Below are 19492 nucleotides of genomic sequence, written 5' to 3' on the forward strand. Positions count from 1 at the left end.
CGAACATTTTTTTTTTAGGACTCGGAATTATTCCCGAGTCCACTCGAGTTCAATTAAAAATATTTTTCATGATTATTAATGTATGTTAATAAAATATTTCTTTTAATTGATTGACACGCCCAGTGATTGGTGATTTTAGTGCGCAACTGCGCATGACAAATTGTAATAAAAAAAAAAAAAAAAAAGGATTTCTCTAAGTAAATAAAAGTAAATTAGGTAATCAACCCTTCTCGGTCTCGACTCTGACTCGACCGTCTCTGGTCTCGGACTCGACTCTTTATGGACTCGGTCTTGACTCGGACTCGACTCTCTCTGGTCTCGGTGTCGACTCGGACTCGAGTGAGGTGGTCTCGACTACAACACTGCATAACACAGTTATAACTCGGACTTTTCGGATAACGTTTGTATATCACAAAAAGGGTCAGTCCTGTTATTCGGTGCCTTTTGACCATCATAAAATGTAGAAAATCAAACTCCGTTTTTAAAAGAGGTTTTTGTGTAGTCATGATAGGATGATGGAAAACATTTGAAAAATAAATACATAAATAGCGTATTTTGGTCAAGTTCGGGTAAATAGGGGCTAAATGTAACTATTTATTAAATAGGATATGTAAAAAATGATCACCCTGGTAGAGACAGATAAAAATGCTTAAAAGGAAGTGTTGTTTTTTGTGCGTGTTGATTTTTATAAATTTATTGTTAAAAAACAACAACTGCTTAACAGAGTGGACAAACTAATAACAGTGTTCACTGTTGACAATGGTATAAAGAATGGATGAGATACAACCAGTAACAATTTACCTTTGGTTTGAACTGGATTTAGATGGTAAACATGTAAATCCAAAAAGTTGCCAACAAACTTTAAATGCACTACTACTTCAACTTTCCAAAGCCTTTTTTTTCCATTTAATTTTCTACAAATTACTTTTACAATCACTATGTAAACTTTCACTGATATAACAGGGTGGACAATCATTCCTACAATCAGCCACATCAACATAGATTTACCAAATAAAGAATTGTATCGTCTTTTAAAACTGTAGTTAAACAAAAAAAAAAATCTACTAACTTTTTTCATATTTTCCTTAAATGGGTGGACGTGCCATCAGATTTAAAAGATAATGGTAATAATAAAATAGACAGCTAATATAATCAAGGTTGTTTCCCTTCAAAGAGGAGACTTCATAATGATATGAAGTCATTTAATTTATAACATTCATTTAAAGGGATAGTAAGCTTTCATCCGCTTATCGGAGTCTGTTGTTGGACCGATTGGGCGGGGCCTTACTACAATACTGTTTTTCACAACATGTCTCAAGGCAAAATCAAGTAAAAAAAATATATATTAAATTAAAACTGCTGAGGTAAGACAACACATATTTATTTTACAATATGGAGAATATACATTGTACGCAGAAAAACAATACTTTTTACAATACAATGTACCATTTACAATGACACCGTTTTAAATCCATAGCACTTGATAATGATAACATGATTGAGCTTAATTGACATTTCTTGTAGTGTAATTGTGTATCCAGATGGATATTCCAGGCATGACTTAGGCATAAATCAAATTCAATGTGGTTCCTCTTCGTAGACCATAATGGCACACATTCTCGTTCCCATCCAGATATTTTCCTGAAAACAAATAATGCCAGCAATTACTGATTTGCAGGCTCACTCATCAAACTGAAGTTTTTAAGCTTGGTGCATCAAATCAATCTCAAGAAACAATTTACGAATGCAGTGTTTACCTTCATAAACCAAAGCCATCCTCTCTGGTTTCTTCCCTGACTTGTCACAAGCCTCCTTTAGTAAAACACGGATATTTTCCATTGGGAACACGTCCACTTCCATGGTCTTCCCAGCACATTTTACATAGAGGTTGATCTTCTCCACTTCAGCAATTTCATCAGGGTCGGTGTTTGGGTAGTACTGAGACGGGATCTGATGAACTGAAACGACAGAGTAAAACAATTATATAATAACCTTGAGAACGCATTGGCACTACATCAAGATCCCAAAAGGACATTGTTCATCATAAATCAGAGAGGACTCTGAAAAAAAGTTCAAGTAAAAAAAAATAAAAAAAAATATGGCATTCGTAATGTGTAATATGGGACATATTTGTAAGTGATACTCAGTCTTGATTTGATCTAATGGGAACTTCCTCCCAGAGTGCACTGCAGACAGACCTGAATGTGAGTTTCCGGTGGGTTGTGCGGGACTGTTCCCCTCCTGGACCACCGACACCAACGCTTGAGCAGGTTTTGTGACTGGGATGTCATCTGAAAAGAGAAACTTTTAGATTCAGGATTCTGAGGACAACCGTATTTTATTTGGAATAACATGAGACTGATGAATTGTGCACAATTAAGCCATGAATTATGAATTCATGTCAACTTTAATACTGCAGTTTCAGGGTCTAAACTGCTGTGAAATTCAGTCCAGCGTGTCCAAACCTTTGAGTTTGACTGGTATAGTATTATACACAAACACAATGAAGATAATAAACTATAAGTGTATGGCCTAGATGTGCACCGTACGTTTGTCAGGACTCTGCGATGGCTCCGTCTGATCAGGTGATGAACTGCTGCTTCCCCACCAGCTGATCTTCTCCAACTTTAAAACATATTTCAAATCAAATAAAAGGTTTGCATATAGGCTTCTACTTTTTCAGTAATCATTTGGACAGAAATGTGAGGACAGATTTGCGATTTCCACAGAATTGTAGCTTTCTCTAAATTCTACACATGCCCATAACTTGCGCCTCTGTTTTAAAACTTTTTACACTGTAAGTGAAAATGACTTCGTCATATTACAGTGGTGGGTTATTAAATAACAGTCCCAAACTAGTTTTTGGTAATAGTTGGTAATTTGAGCAACCACGAAATCTAACTGAAAATAAAGCGAAATTATTGCGGTTATGGAAACAAAAGTTCCCGTGGTGAATAGATGAACTGTTAACGAAACATAACTACTCTGATGATTAATATAATAAACATACCTGCATAAAAATCATTGGTACTTTTTTCTAACTTCATGACTAATTGACAACATAATTACGACGTTTCTTTTGCGCTTTGTTTACATCCAGTGACATCCAGCGCGCGCCACCGCGTTTGCGCATTCAGTTGAAGAGCCCAACCTAATAACACCAACCGCTGACATGACTTTTAATTTCGTAAGTAGTTACGAAAATAACTTTAGCCATAAAGCCTGACAAAATCCCACCTGACCACAGACACGTTTTCCTCAGGCACTGTTTACTTAAAGTTCACCCACAAAGTCATCACTCAGCCTCAATAGTTTCAATCATGTTTAATTGTATATATTTCTTTGTTCTGCTTAACACGAAGATATTTTCAAGAATGATTGCAAGTAACCAAACAGTTTATGAGTCCCATTAACTTCCATAGTATATAAAAAAATAAAAACAAATATATAAAAAACACTATTGCCCCACAACATTCTTCGAAATCTTCTTTTGTCCAGTTTTGAAACAACTTGAGGGCGAGTAAATGATGACAGAATTAAAACATTTCGGTGAACTATCCCTTTAAACTCAGATCTGACAAAAACTTTCAGGATTTTAGAAAAACAGATACGTTTGTTATCGTTTCTTTGACTAAAACCCCGCTACCCACCAGCTGAGAAACACTCATATACTAAGGATGGGCAAATGCACCCTCGTGAGACTTTCCCATGAATGTTTCGGGAAAAGATTTGATCATGCACACAAACTGTAAAAAAGCATCAAGAGTGTCGAAAACAGCGCCATCTTGTGGCAGTCACATGGCAGCCATGTTTATGAGCACGTGAGCGCGCAGCGCCGTTGTTTTCTCAGAAAACTGAACGTTTAGCGTTGCCAGGCTTTTACTTGATAATAGAATTCACCTATTAAAGTGTGCCAATAAAATGATTGTAACAAAGTTGCTTGATGCAAGTAAATGTTGGTCTAATTATTTAAACGATTTCTATGTTGTTTAAGTGTCGGGATATATATGATCATGTAACATAGGCTATGGGCTTATTTAAAGTTAATAAAAAATGTTATTAAATCGACTTAAACTTGAAAATCGACTTAAAAACCTGTAGAGTAAGCCGTCGGGTTCACATATTCCGACAAGCAAAGTGAAGCATTCATGTCGAAAGGTTCATTTCTCATCGATCACGTGTTTCTCTGGAAACAATACGAGCTTCTTATGAAATTTGCGCTGCGTAACACCACTAACAATAACTTATACTTTATAATATATGATTTTGTATGACTTTTGTCATATTACAAACATTTTTAAAATGTACTTAAAACCAGCATTTTTAAACGTTATCATCATAGATTGTATAACATATGATGTCACCAGACACCACTCATTTTGCAAGTAAAATGTTACCCTAATATACACTCAGCTCTGTTCTATACATTATACCATAGTTAAATCCAATGCAAATAATCTTGTTTGAGATTAAAATCCATTATAGTCTTACCAGACTAGTGATGTAGATCCAAGCCATGTCTTCTTTGTATAGAGTCTTATCCTTACTGAAGCATTGCAGCATGCTCACCTGTATATTTATAGAGCACACAGCAACTTTCTCTTTCAGCCCACGGGCTTCCCCTTAGAAATACCCTATTTCTAGGGGGAAGTCCATAGGATTCTAGGATACCCTAGGATTCTAGGATCCTGCATAACTCATTTTATGCCTGCAAATTAAACCTCTTAAAGGAATAGTTTACCCAATATGATTTTTATTTATTTTAGTGTATAAAAAGAATCACTTATCCTTCCCATAAAACTAGTTTAAAGTGACCAACACATTATTAAAACTGCAAAAAGAGTTTGCTAATTGTTTTTAGTTTCATAAGGAAAAATCATTATGTAGAGGTGCATTTGTTTAAGTATTGAAGATACTTTTTAAATCATCTTCATGTTTTCCATTACATGATGTTCATATTTAGAGGATGTTGTAGTTCAAACATGTGTTTTGTCCCTCCGTAGAGTGCCTGAAATAGGAGAATACTAAACAGTTTTAGTTTCAATTTTTTCACAGTTTTGTCCTTAAGTTTACAGACTGGAAGGCCTTGAGTATGTTGTTTATACTGACATTTTGTCACCATGATAAAGGCCCAAATTCAATTTGGGCGATTGGTGATATACGGAGACGTCAGTGCCATTGACGCAGTATTAAACTGAGCTATTGAAACAAAGAAAAATGTACGTCTTCAAAACAACACTTTCTTGACCTGTTTGGAATTCACCTAATCTTTATGACATCTTCTCAGGTTTTACTTTCACTTCATTTTGAATGTGTTTGTCAAGTTCATTACAGCATTGCAGTCTATTGTCAAGTGAGAACCTGGTTCATTTTCTTCTGCCTGATACCTATAAGAGCTTCTGAATTATTTTCCAATTTGTGTTTAAAAATGCTGTCTAGTTGAGGAGTTCAGGAGGGCTTTAAAAGAGCTGCGGCACGGCTCAGCACGAGACTTGTATTGTTAATCATCCATCAACAATGCAGGGAAATACAAGGAAGAAGGAAACTAAAATGAAAAATAAAATGAAAAAAAGATAAATGTATATATCATTAACATTTATTTTGGAATTTTGGATACACACTGAAGAATCATCAGCCCGGCTAGCTCAGTCGGTAGAGCATGAGACTCTTAATCTCAGGGTCGTGGGTTCGAGCCCCACGTTGGGCGATACATTTTAACTTCTTAGTGCATTAAACATTTGTTATGTAAACATTCAGAAAAAACACGAATCGACCCCTTTAGAGGCACATTGGCCTCAATAATAATTCCCATAAATTATATGATGCACAATGTGCAGGCGATTCACATGCCTGAAACTTAATTTCATGTGCACAAAAGGCAATTCACGTGCACAAAATAAAATGATATATTCATAAAATACGTTTCACAAACACAAAACACCACAACCCAAACGTTTCAAATCCTTCACTCAGGAGACAAAATTACCTGAAGCCCTAAAATTATACTTACTTTTTTTGTATTTCATTTTGATCGTATTTTCTTATTTGAATTTTCTATTTACCTTTTATTACTATATTACTATTTAAATGACTATATTCAGTCAATGAATAATAAATCAATAGTAATTTAGTCATTTAAGCACATTCCTCAAATTCAGTTCTAAATAAATTTTAATCTTTAGCTTTAAATCTCTTACATTGTGTCTCTGTGGATCTTTTGTGGAAAAAAAATAACATGATATTTCATGACTCTTGCCACTAGATGGCCTTATAGCTCAATATTGAGCAAATGAGCTGTTCCCCTGGGTCCTAAAGTCCGTTTCCTCCAGGATGCATTCAGATACACATGTAGACATATATATATATATATAGACCATTTCACAAGATGTAAACAACACTGGTCCAGAAGCACTTCCTGTTTCAGTTTGTAACTGTTTTCTTTATTTCACATGTAAAGAAAACATCTTAAAGATGTTTGTTTAACTTTTTTGATTCAGTTTTAAATGTTCTGTTGGTTGCATTTTATCCCAGCTTTTATGTAGTGTTAAAAAACTGAAACAGGAAGTGCTTCTGGACCAGTGTTGTTTACATCTTGTGAAATGGTCTATACAGGGCCGGATTGGGACTCATTTTCAGCCCTGGAGTTTCATGCCTTAGACCGGCCCACTTTAGTTCCCGACTGACTATATTAAAATAATGTAATTAAAACCTCAGTATATAAGCAATAGCGTTCTGTACACCCTTGTAATTCATTGTATTTTTCAAAAATATTATTTTTTATTCAGTGCAATAGCCGGGTATGCTCCCTCGGGATGTTTTATTATTTTTTTTTTTTGTGAAAGTTTTGAAGTTTTGTGCAAAGAAATATAGAATAAAAGTAGGTCTAGCAAAATCTTATATTTCTGCAAGTCACACAGAATAAACAAAAATATTCTGGTTGAATAGATTGCTAGCTGAGAAACACTGCATTGTATTTATAATGACTTTGTGAAATGTTAACTAAACAGCATGAGCCTCTGCAGCTGGCCAGTAAGGTTATTTGGCAAATTTCATTCTGTAACATACAGATCTGTATAATGCTATTGTTTTTGATAGTGTTATAGCCTACATTTCTTACAGAAAATCACGACGATCATTGCGTTTGTCTTACCGAATGTGGTAGCTTTATGCAATAGCAGTTTGTCTATAAGCTTTTTTTTATTTTTTATTAACGCTGACAGTAAAGTGTTGCCAGATATTGCTGCGAAAAACAAGCAAAACAAAACAAAATAATAATAATAATCCGAAATTAGTTACTAGCTTGTGTTTTGGAAATAAGATGAATATATCACTAACCCTAACATGCAACTTTCCACTTTAATAACTTTTTAAAGTGTCACGTTAAATCAGAAAAAACAGGTCCAGGAGATTACTGCACCTCTCCATTAGGTGGATCTGGCAACACGGATGATGCACTCACGCTCTCATTCACAACGTGCTGTTCACTGCGCTAGCTTCTCACAGCAACATGAATTGGAAACACTCATGTGAGGTGGTTTAAACATGCCTAATTAATCATTCAAAGAGCATGAAATTTTATTGTTGAATGTAAAAAAATGACCGAGGTCCGAACCTCGGTGACCTCACATCTGTGTTAAATAATCCATTGTAATAAAGTTATTCTCATTCTGGGCACAGTAGGCAATTGCTCTTCCTGCTTCTCCTTCTCTCGTTCTTCTTCTCTCAGTCTCTTTATCTTTACCTGTAAATCTCCCCTTCCCGAAGTTGAGCTTTGATTGAGTCTTTGCAATCTGATTAATGTCGGTCGTTTAAAACTTCTATCGTAAAACAGCTGTTTAGTTTGGCCACTTGCATCTTATTATCTTGGGAAGCGTCGCGTTGGGATTCGTGGTGCGTGGCTCGCGCTTCTGTGGAAATAAATCCTGCTTTGATCGGTCATCTCAAATATTTTGCCATTGCCGACGAGCGGTGTTTGAGTGCTGATCTATGGTGCTGATGATGAGGTCGGTTCTCGTTGAGTTATGGTGGTGGGTACGGCCCTGACTCGTAAGCGCTGCTATTGTCCATGTTTCGTATCTCTTTTTTTTTTTTTTGTTCGCACATCTCTAGCAACTGACTTTTTTTTTGTGGGGCTGCGAGAAAATAATAATGAAAATAGTGGGGCTGCGCTGTGACTGGAGCCTATTAGGGAAAACATTCACCCAGTGCCGTGACAACGCCGGCCCTCCTAGCCAATAAAACAGACCGGCCCACCGGGAATTCTCCCGGTGCTCCCGATTAGCCAATCCGGGCCTGTATATATATATATATTTTTGGTAAAGGTTTGCCATTTTTAGTTTGAATTTTGAGCATTTTTAGGTTTTTCGATGTGTACTGAAGCATTCCTCGTTTTCATTCATTCCTATAGGGGTCAATGTGACCCGTGAGCTAAGGATGATACTTTTTTAAATTTCAACCACAAAACTCCTCAAATCCATTCAATTTATTTTTGTTAAATAATTTTCAAAATGACATGAGGGAAGAATGAGGGTTAAAATATATTATTTTTAAGTTTATTATTGAACCACAAAACACCTGAATTGTTTTATGTGCATGTGAATTAGGCTTCAAATTTGGCCAAGACACACGTGCATCGTCTTTTGTGTGAATTATAATAATTATAATATTATTATTACTATCTCTCTCTATATACCAGTTGTTTGTAGTTGCTTGAGCAAATAAAAAGAATAAACAATGACATCACAGTAGAGGTTACCTGCATCTGGCGGCACCTGGATCATGATTGGCTGTTTCCGTCACCATCACCTCATCCAATCGCTGAGGTCGCTCTCCATTCTGAGATTGGAAGGGAGCTAATCGCTGAGTAATGTGGAAATCAGTTGTGATTTTTAATGATAAAACATAATTCACAGCATAATAAAAACAACCTTAATTTCAGGCAACAGCGGGATTCGAACCGGAAACCTTGTGATTAATTTTACTCCCATTTAAATGTATAAGAAAAATATTTTTTAATGATTATTATGATAAACGTATACGTTCAAAAACATTGGTGGAACATTTATCCTTCTCCTTTCCTCTCCTTTTCTCTTTTTTCTCTCGTTATCCTGTTCCCCCGTCTCCTGTCTAACATCCATTACCCCCCTCCCTCCCAACAGGCTTTCTCCGAAAAAAAGGAAGAGATCAATAATTAATTTACCAAATGCCAGATTCATCACAACTACTTCTGGTTAGGTTACGCCACTGAATTCCTACCAGACTTTGTGAATCAAAAGCTGTCTCGTCCCTGGGTGGGCTCGAACCACCAACCTTTCGGTTAACAGCCGAACGCGCTAACCGATTGCGCCACAGAGACGGAGATACCTCCACCCTTAAAACTGAAGCAGTTCATGTGAACGTAGGCATGTTAGAGGACACATGATAATGGGAAGTGTTAGTACAAATGAAAGTGACTATAGCACGATTATGATTATTATTAAGAAACTGGCACATTAAATAGTAACACACGTTACAAAAAGGTTTAACGTCTTAACATTAGTTATTGTACTAACTAATATGAAGTTATTATGATAAATACATTTGTTACAGTATTTATTAATCTTGTATTTAAATTAGTTAATAAAAATACAGCTGTTAATTTATTGTTTTGGGTAGTTCACAGTGCATTAACTAGTATAACTTTTTAATTTTAATAATGTATAAGTAAATGTTAACATTAGCTAAGATTAACAAATGCAGTAGAAGTGCAGCTCATTTTTAGTTCATATTATCTAATAAGACTTTATTGTAAAGTGTTAATCATTACAGTTATTAAGCATATTTTCATGTTCTACCAGTTATGATGGCTGTATATAATGATTGCCACTAGATGGCAGTGCAGATTATTACATAGATATTGGAACAAATGATGGGCAAGTTAATAGTTTCCTTGATTAAGCTTTTTAAACAGAAACTCAAAATACTAATTTACGTAAACCACATTATGTAAAGTGATTTGACAAAAGAAAAAAATGTTGTGATAACATCATGAAAACATGTTTTACAATGCACTGTAAAAATTATATGACCAATAACATGATAAATTAAACTCGAACGAAGTTAAGCAATTTTCCATTTTTGTTTACAAGTTATACGAGAATCAACTATTTTTTTTAAAGTCAGTTTAATGTAAGTTAAGATGGAATTGATTCAAACAAGTTGATTGTACTTTTTCAATGATTACACACCTCCTGAAAGAGGTCCCACCATTTCTCCTGACTGGGAAGAGCTTCAGAAGGATGACTCGTTGCCTCGCGTGACTTTGATTGGGACATTTTCTGAAAGCAAACACAATGAACATTTTTTTCTGACACCTGCAAACTTCTTTATTTTATAGTTAGTAGTGTCTTTGTTTTATCAGTACATGCAAAATACAACAACATTAGTTGAACTTAATTCTATTTGCTTTGCATTGCATTTGATATAATTCAAAACCCAATTAAATTGAACTGAGGTTTCTTGGAAATGGGTTAAACAAAACAAATTAGGCTTAAAATAAATACACTGCAAAAGACCTGTTACACTAATTTTGACTTCACCAACCACTTCACAACAATCCACTTCTAGTCAATAAAATATTGTAAAGCTTGGCATAACTAGAAGGATCTATATTTGTTATAAAAACAAGTTGCTTTAGCTTATTATAATCCTTGTTTTTTCTTATTTTAAACAATTTGAAGTCATCTTGAAAGTTTGTTGAGAACCAATTGTTCTAACTTTAATACTCATATTTCAGATCACTGTTTCAGAGAAGGGTGGATAGGTCAAACCATAGACTGTAACGAAATGGGGGGAAACCCTGAAACTCCCGCGTGTCCTGGTTTGAGACTTAAAAAGTCATCATATGCAAACTGAACTGTAAAACTAAATCTGCATATCACGTTAGTTCGTCATTCTGTTGACCCATCACTAACTTACTTTAGCCATACAAGTTAGTACTGAACAGTATCATCTAACATGACTAAATTCAAAAATGTGTACATGCTTTGCTGTTAACTAAACGTACATACGAAAAGCAACTTATGCTAGCTGTAGAATCCCCTCAGATCAACAAACAACTCGAGATTTAAAAACGACACGACATTAACGTTAGACGAATCCAGATTCTAAAGATTTGCCAAGAAGCAAACGTCTTGCGGTCGAGATGAAAATGTAATATTAATACTTTGCACGGATTTGTGCAACATTAGTAACTCACCCGATCTATTTCATCTTTTGAATGAACGCGATAAACTAGAGCCTCGTGGTTCAGCCACGGATAACTAGCCCGGCTAGCTCAGTCGGTAGAGCATGAGACTCTTAATCTCAGGGTCGTGGGTTCGAGCCCCACGTTGGGCGATACATTTTTATTTAGCATATTAAATATTTACTGTAAATAAAATAAACACTAGTTGTAACCTTTAGCCCTCTAGCGGTTAAAACGCTATGCATTTTGCGGAAGAATATTGTTTAGGGTGCGCTTCGGCTCTGCGTCACTGTGCGGATGAATAGCCTAAATTAGTTCTTCTTCATAGGCTAAATTCACCGTTATAACAACAAAAACAACAAAAAAGAGCGAAATTATTCTACTGCTCATAAAACATTTACTTTAGGTTAAAGAGATATAACCAATTTAGGTGGAAAGGACCTCACGCTGACTAGCTGAAGACGTTATGCATGACTTGATCTGTAAAACGTTAGCCTAACGTTACCTATTAATACACACGGTAACGTTACTTTGAAAATAAATTCTAGCGCCATCATGAAATGAGCCTTCACAATAGATAATGCTTTACAATTAACTGTCGAGTTACATGTGGCAATCTGCTCAATAAAATACTTTACTCACCTCACCTAGGTTTAAGTAAGCTTATAGTCTCCGGGCGGAGCGATACACGGCAGTGAAAGGGCCTATTACAGTTCATCAGAGTTGTTTTACGGATATATAAAGTTTATCAGTTTATTAAGAACCCCCTGTTAGTTGTAACGAGTGTTTTTGTGTAATTTGCTGTGTGTGTTAATAACAAAAGAAGGGAGAGAGCGAGTTTATGGATACGACGCACTTATATAGGCTACTGTGTTTATTCAGCTCGTGTTTTTCTGGAGTAAAACGGACACTATCATCATTTGTGTGACGTAGGCTACACTAAACATCATTAAAATCGTCAGTCAAATATTTGGCCATCGTTCGGACGAGTCCGCTAAAGCACTGGGTAAAAGACAAGTTATAATCATACTTAAACAAAACTCTACCTGTTCAATCTCCATTCAGCGGATTAGCTGGCTCTGTAGCAGGCATTATAGTCCGACTCAGGTGTTCTGACGATTCATGCTACCCATCGAGATTTGCTACTTACCGGTTATGCGCATGTGCAGACTCACAGTTTTTTTTTTTTTTTTTTTTTTTTTTTACAAAAGGTACATTTTCCTGTTTAACGTATAATTTCCCTTTATTGCTTACTACCATATGAATATTTGTACGATCAGCCAGCCAGCCAGCTGAAAAAGAATAGCTGAAAGTTTTAGTTACTATGAGGAAAGGTGTACTTTGACAAGTCAAAGATGAATATTTTATTATAATTTTTACTTTTCACACCGTTTTAAAAATAAAAACAGTAGTCTACAGTATACAGTAGCTCATAACTTAGAATTGTATTATAATTGTATTTCATACTACTTTAATCGCCATTCTGTGATCAATTCGCGCTACGGTAGCATTTTTTGACAAGGCAGCAAAAATCGACAGAACACCTGTTCAAACTGAATACCGATGTCATGACACTGATGTCATGACACTGATGACATGACACTGTCACTGACTGATGCACGAGCTCTTGAAGCTCCGCCCTCTTCTTGAAACGGGGCCAGTGTTTCAAGGAAACTGGAACTGAACTGAATAATACACAACACTGGGGCACAAGATCATTTGTATTTAAAGGGACACACACAAAAATAGTGCGTTTTGCTCACTCCCCAAAAGTGGCAATTTTAACATGCTGTAAAAAATGATCTGTAGGGTATTTTGGGCTAAATCTTCACACTACGGGGACATCATCAGAGACTTATTTTACGTTTTGTAAAAAGAGGCATACAACGTGCATCACGGAGACGTCTACATCTGGAAAACGTACTTTTGTAGAGTGTTTGTTCATCTGCAATATGCCTAAAGGACGTTTCCTGTCAGATGTCAAATAGATGTTTAGAAAATGTCGTTAAGATGTAATGATAGAATGTATGTTAAACTGACATCTAATGCTTTCCAGATGAAGTAATATTTAACAATATTTGACATCTTGCAGATGGACGTGTGCCATCTAGGCAGCGACCAACCCCAGAGAGCACATGTACGTCTTCAAGATGTCTGTTTAAGATCACTTCATCTGGAAAGCATCTGCTGTTAACTAGTTTACTTACTAGACTCTTTAATCAGAGGTCAGAAATGTGACCACCGATCGTCCGCTGCATTTACATTTATATTGTTTTATCATGTTTATTTTAACTATGTGTTCTGTAATTTTATGTAAAGGCCCACTAGGGACTAACATTGAGAATTAGCCTCGGCTAAAATGTTGTAGTATGGAACAGTGTTGTAGTCGAGACCACCTCACTCGAGTCCGAATCAACACCGAGACCAGAGAGAGTCGAGTCCGAGTCAAGACCGAGTCCATAGAGAGTCGAGTCCGAGTCGAGTCCGAGACCAGAGACGGTCGAGTCCGAGTCGAGACCGAGACCAGTGAGGGTTGATTACCTAATTTACTTTTATTTACTTAGAGAAATCCTTTTTTTTTTTTTTACTGAATTTACTTAGAGTTTAAAAAATATGATCAGTTTAGGGTAAAAATGCCACATAGTAGGTGGTGTTAAAAGTAATTTTATTACAATTTGTCATGCGCAGTTGCGCACTAGAAAATCACCAATCACTGGGCGTGTCAATCAATTTAAAGAAATATTTTATTAACATACATTAATAATCATGAAAAATATTTTCAATTGAACTCGAGTGGACTCGGGAATAATTCCGAGTCCTAAAAAAAAAATGTTCGAGTACGAGTCAATTCCGAGTCCAAATGGACACGAGTCCATGACAAGACCAAGACCGTTAAAATATGGTCTCGAGACCGAGTCCGAGACGAGTCCGAGTCTCGAGTACTACAACACTGGTATGGAACATGAGTTTATGTGACATACTTGTCCCTATTCAAATAAACTTAAAATAAAATAAATAACATCTGATAGACGTCTTTAAGATGTCAGTTTAACATACATTCTACATCATTACATCTAAAAGACATCTTCTAAACGTCTATTTGACATCTGACAGGAAACGTCCTGAGCAAACACTCTAAAGCCCCTTTCACACAGAGATTCCGGAAAATACACGGATAACGTGACCCGGCATTTGTCCCGGGATTGTTTGATTTCAGTTCATCCACACTGCCAGTGATTTGCCGGGATCTGTGAGTGCGTTCACACACAACCCGTAAAGATCCCAGAAAGACACATGATGTCAGGATGAGACGTGTAACGTATGCGCCCCAGATAGCACAAATCTATTTGATGTGATATTTACGTCTGGAAGACGTAATTTTAAGAGTGTTTGCTCTTCCTGTCCGATGTCATGAGGGGAAAGAAGTGATAGTTTTCCCCCCACTTGTAGCTATTGAAGAACACTCTTGCAGGGCGGAGTACCCATAATATTATTTAAGTACTTTTGTATACTTTTTATTGATGACTGTATGTTTTTGTTTTTAGTAATTGTTGGAGCTTGTGTTGCAAGACAAATTTCCGTGTACACGGACAATAAAGCACTATCTTATCTTATCTTATCTTATGTCAAATAGACGTTTAGAAGATGTCTTATGCCTAGTTCACACTACATGATTTTAAAATGTCGGGCTGAACTGTGCAGTTCACACTACATGACTTGCTCTCAGTGAAATCATGAGTGTTCAAGTTGTTTAGCTGTTCACACCACACAACACAACGTGATTGATCCACAACAGGAGGTAACTCACTACACGAGTTGACAACACACTACATAGAGATACAACCACGATCGGATGATAAGAGCAAATCATTTGTGACTCAATGAGAGCTGTTTCAGTACTATAGTACGGTCTAAATCCTGAAAATAATCAAACAAATAACAAGTTGACAACAACACGATTCTATCTGGTCTAGAAACCATGTTTTGTCACGAAAAACCACGCAATAAAACGAACTAGAAATGACGCGAAACTGCAGAGAAGAACACAACACGCGAATATGGACGTCAGACAGAAACTAGTGCTGCACACTGTTTGCTCGACAATCTGCTCTGAGAAAAAAAATGCAAAAAAGAAAAGAAAAAGTAAGATTTACCTGGTGTCCTCAACCCATGCGTTGCTATGATTGGCTGTACTCATGACATCACTGAGATTGAGTCGCGCGACTGCTCGAGATATCTAGCATGCTAGATATTTTACTGAGCTCGGTGACCTGTCTGCCAGGTGTCTGCGAGCTGTCTTTGGTGCGTTGTTGGCTCTTTCACACTAACGGATTGGCGAGCGTTAATCGTCCGCTAATCGCCCGCGATTTGCACGCGATAACACCCTGACTTGTCGGCGACTCAACGATTTGCAAATCGGGCTTAAAATCATGTAGTGTGAACAAGGCTTAAGTCTTTAAGTAGATGTTATGTCTTTCAAATAGACTTGTGCTATCTGGAGTCGAAAACATGTACATGCGCATACCGTTCCAAAAAGCTGGTGAACAGCGTGGATAGTGAGGATCTCCTGGTCTCTGCTTCGCTCCAGTTTGCAGACATTTGTTCGTCCTTTCTTCGTTGATGACGAACACAAACTTTTTTTTAAGAGCAACAGAGTCGCGCGATGGCACGAGCGTCATCATTATGACACACCCCTAACGGCATTGGTCCTGGCTTTTGTTCCGGGACTGATTCCGGCAATGTTAGTAGGTCCCAAACCTGGCATCGATGCCGGTATCAATCCCGGGTCATGTTTGCGTTCACACAGATTTCCTGGGATCAACGCGCTGTGTGAAAAGGGCTTAAAAAATACGTCTAGATGTAAACACACACATCAAATAGACATCGCTGTGATGTACGTGTGCTATCAGGGAAAAGAATAGACTATCTAGTTGTTACGGATTTTCAGGAACGACAGTTTGCTGACACGCAAGTTTTATTGATAACAAAAAGGAGGGAGAATTTAGACTGAAGTCTGTCTAAACTGAATTTAGACAGACTTCAGAGGTTTAATGATGTACATCAAAATGGAGCATCAAAGTGAATATTTAATGACTACAATAGTAATGCCTCGCTAGAAATGACACCAAAGGTGCAATCTTGATGAAGATTAAGTTTCTGAAGGAAAAAAGGAAATGAAACTAAGACTGCATTCCTTCTCACCTGGGAGTGCTGCATTTTTTTCAGTTTTCTGACGCAGACTTCTGTTGTCTATCTATAGGATTCCTTTTATCAGGGATGATGACGCCTCAACTGGCACACAACTGACAGTTGTGACACACCTTTACACAGTTAAACTTGCACCCACATTCAAAACACCAGTGGCTGTTGATATGACAACGTCATTACGAGAGGAGCCACCTTCCCCTTGGCTCAGTGAGTAATGCACCTGTGCTCCTCATTCTCTTTCGACCGATCAAACAAACACATCATCTTTATCTGGCACTACCTAAGGATATGTTTCATTATTAGGAAGCCTCAGGGTTCAGAAAAGGCAAGTTAATTACGATTTACTAATCAAATATCAAGTCATTTAATTACACCGTTTTAGCACTTAGGCTTATATGCCTAAATCAAACACTCATAACAAGCCTTCCTTTAGGCCTATAGGTCATTCTTTTAAAATTGATATGCGTTTTAGAGTGATCCTGACTATTACTGTATTCATTTTCAAGTATCATTTTTGAGAAAATTAAATCTAAGAAAATGTTTAGAAGTTTGAAAATGTAGAATGCACTTTGATGTTTGAGTTATTTTGCCTTTTATTTTCTCAAAACGTATATAATAAAAATTGATTTGAAAATGAATACAATAATATTCAGGGTCACTCTGAACATTGATCAATTGAAAGAAAGGAAAACGTTGTTTGAGTGTTTGAAAATGGGAAATGATGTAAGAAGTGCTAAAATTCGCCTTGATTTTGCCTTCCATTTTCTCGTGTATAGTAAAATTACTCAAAAGGTGATGCAGTGATAGATGGGGTAACTCTGAACTGGATTGTCAACAAACATCTGAAGAAAAACGTTTCATGACTGAATGGAATTATCCAATTATCCTTCTTTGTTTTATGCAATAATATTTTGGGTCATCGCGAACTTCGATCCATTGAAAATATCAGCAAAAGTATAAAGGAAACTTCTTTAAAGGAGTAGTTCACTTTTTAAAAAAAACTTGCCCATGTCATCCAAGATGTCCATGTCTTTCTTTCTTCAGTCGAAAAGAAATTAAGGTTTTTGACGAAAACATTCCAGGATTTTTCTCCATATAATGGACTTCAATGGGAACCAAACGGTTCAAGGTCCAAATGAGAGTTTCAGTGCAGCTTCAAAGGGCTTTAAACGACACCAGACGATGAATAAGGGTCTTATCAAGATCACGGCTTAAAGAAAATCCAGAGCTTCCCACTCGTATTTACGACATTATGATGACGTTCACCACTTTGTCACACTGCATCTTAACTGGATAGTTCTGTCATGCATCCTATCATTGTTTAAACTGCCCTGTCAATCATCGTGTTACTGGTAAAATCCTCCACATTCAATTTAATTTAATTTACTACTGTTTTGGCGAGAAATAGTGGAACATTGATCTAGATGTGGGACTCTCCTCATGCGTTTGTAATTTGCATGCATTTAAAAAGTTAATTACCAAACCAATTATTGACTTGCTACATAATCTTATCACAAAAATTCTTTAAAACTGTCACATTGAGAGGGCAGGCAGTTGATTTAGAACGTGTCCCACCCACTTTTCAGATAATTCCTATGCGTCTGCTTTATTATTACACACACTCCTTTTAATATGTTGATGGACACCTGATATTCAAACACAGATGTCATGCCAATTCAAGTAAAAAGGTTGCTAAGTAACTGTCAGACATTATTTACAAGTTTCTTTGTGGTTTAAGCCTCTAATATCATTGTTTCCACACTGAAAGAAGCCTTAGCTTGATACTTTTTTTTTTTTTGAAAAGGGACAATGTACACTAATCAACATTCAAAACAAATGTAAGTGCACCCGAGTTAGCCACAGGCTAGTTTTCATCGGCAGTCCCCTTGCCAGATGTTACTAGGCATCCTAAAATAATAAATAATAACAATGCAATACAGTTCTATATACAATAAACAAAAAGTAAAAAGATTAGACTGTGTTAGAATCACAAATAATCGAATAAACATGAGATATAAAATAAAATTAGATGTTAATAGACGATACAATTATTGTTGGTGAATTGGACCCGCATCAAATGGATGCTTTATCCACTTACTTCGTCAAGTCAAGTCACATTTAGTTATATAGAGCTTTTTACAATACAGATCGTATCAAAGCAGCTTTAAAATTGGTTATCAACATATTATTACATAATTTAAAGTTTTTTTATTGTTTTTTATTATTATAATTGAACAATATCAATTTACAAAACCACATAGGGAACAATAAAATGTCTATTACAAAATATACACTTTTCCAATCATATCTCCTCCCAGCACTTAAAGAAGTAGTTCACTTTAAAAAAAACTTTTGCTGATAATTTACTCACCCCCATGTCATCCAAGATGTCCATGTCTTTCTTTCTTTCTTTCTTTCAAAGGTTTTTGATGAAAACATTCCAGGATTTTCTCCATTGGGGTCCAAACGGTTCAAGGTCGAAATGAGAGTTTCATCATCAAAATGAACAAATCTTTTTTCAAGTCATTTCATTCATTTCGTTTGTTGAATGAACCAAATGACTCGAAAAAAGATTCGTAGGTACGTGAAAAGAAATTCACAACGCTTTATCTGTAGAGTGGGAAAAGGATCCTACATAGGGTGAGGCTAGTTGGCAATTTCAGCACTGCGTTGTCATCGGGTCCAGGCTAAGCTCCTCGCCAGATCTGGATACGGCCTGCGGGAAAACCTCGGTATAAACAAAGACACTCAAATTAGCGTATGATGTCATTCTTCCTATGATGTAAGAGTACATCAGGATTTAAGGGAAGTGTTCCCAGTTCCGGCTGACCTAATCTATGCAGCCTATAACACTGAATTATAGAAAGTCTATAATGTGTTATGTGTATGCTAGGGCAAAGAGATGCGTTTTTAGTCTAGATTTGAACGGAGAGAGTGTGTCTGCTTCCCGGAGACTATTCCACAGTTTTGGTGCTAAATAGGAAACTGATCTACCGCCATCAGTCGGTTTTGATATTCTAGGTATTATCAACTGGCCGGAATTTTGAGATTTCAATAGAC

The 19492-nt window shown here is 36.4% G+C and overlaps 1 protein-coding gene and 3 non-coding genes across 5 annotated transcripts; 2 read left to right on the forward strand and 2 right to left on the reverse strand.

Moving 5' to 3' along the window:
• Positions 1–1365: 1365 nt before the first annotated feature.
• Positions 1366–8776, reverse strand: LOC148998523 (uncharacterized). 2 transcript variants are annotated; one of them, XM_089130977.1, is made up of 5 exons: positions 8756–8776; positions 2550–2625; positions 2199–2291; positions 1758–1958; positions 1366–1641 (listed from the first exon to the last, which is right to left on the reverse strand). In XM_089130977.1, exons 1-5 carry the CDS (start codon positions 8759–8761, stop codon positions 1562–1564), a joined length of 456 nt encoding a protein of 151 aa, XP_088987103.1. In that variant the 5' UTR covers positions 8762–8776; the 3' UTR covers positions 1366–1561. The 2 variants fall into 2 exon arrangements, with proteins under 2 accessions (XP_088987103.1, XP_088987097.1); XM_089130971.1 differs by lacking the exon at positions 8756–8776 and adding an exon at positions 4492–4570.
• trnak-cuu (transfer RNA lysine (anticodon CUU)) lies at positions 5635–5707 on the forward strand. The gene has a single exon. It is a non-coding gene; the product is annotated as a tRNA-Lys (tRNA).
• Positions 8777–9281: 505 nt separating the features above from the next.
• On the reverse strand, positions 9282–9355 carry trnan-guu (transfer RNA asparagine (anticodon GUU)). Its single transcript has one exon. It is a non-coding gene; the product is annotated as a tRNA-Asn (tRNA).
• Positions 9356–11303: 1948 nt separating this feature from the next.
• trnak-cuu (transfer RNA lysine (anticodon CUU)) lies at positions 11304–11376 on the forward strand. The gene has a single exon. It is a non-coding gene; the product is annotated as a tRNA-Lys (tRNA).
• The last annotated feature ends 8116 nt before the right edge of the window (positions 11377–19492 follow it).

This window comes from Pimephales promelas, chromosome 1 (genome assembly GCF_988280905.1).
Source record: "Pimephales promelas chromosome 1, fPimPro1.hap1.1, whole genome shotgun sequence".
Lineage (NCBI taxonomy): Eukaryota > Metazoa > Chordata > Actinopteri > Cypriniformes > Leuciscidae > Pimephales > Pimephales promelas.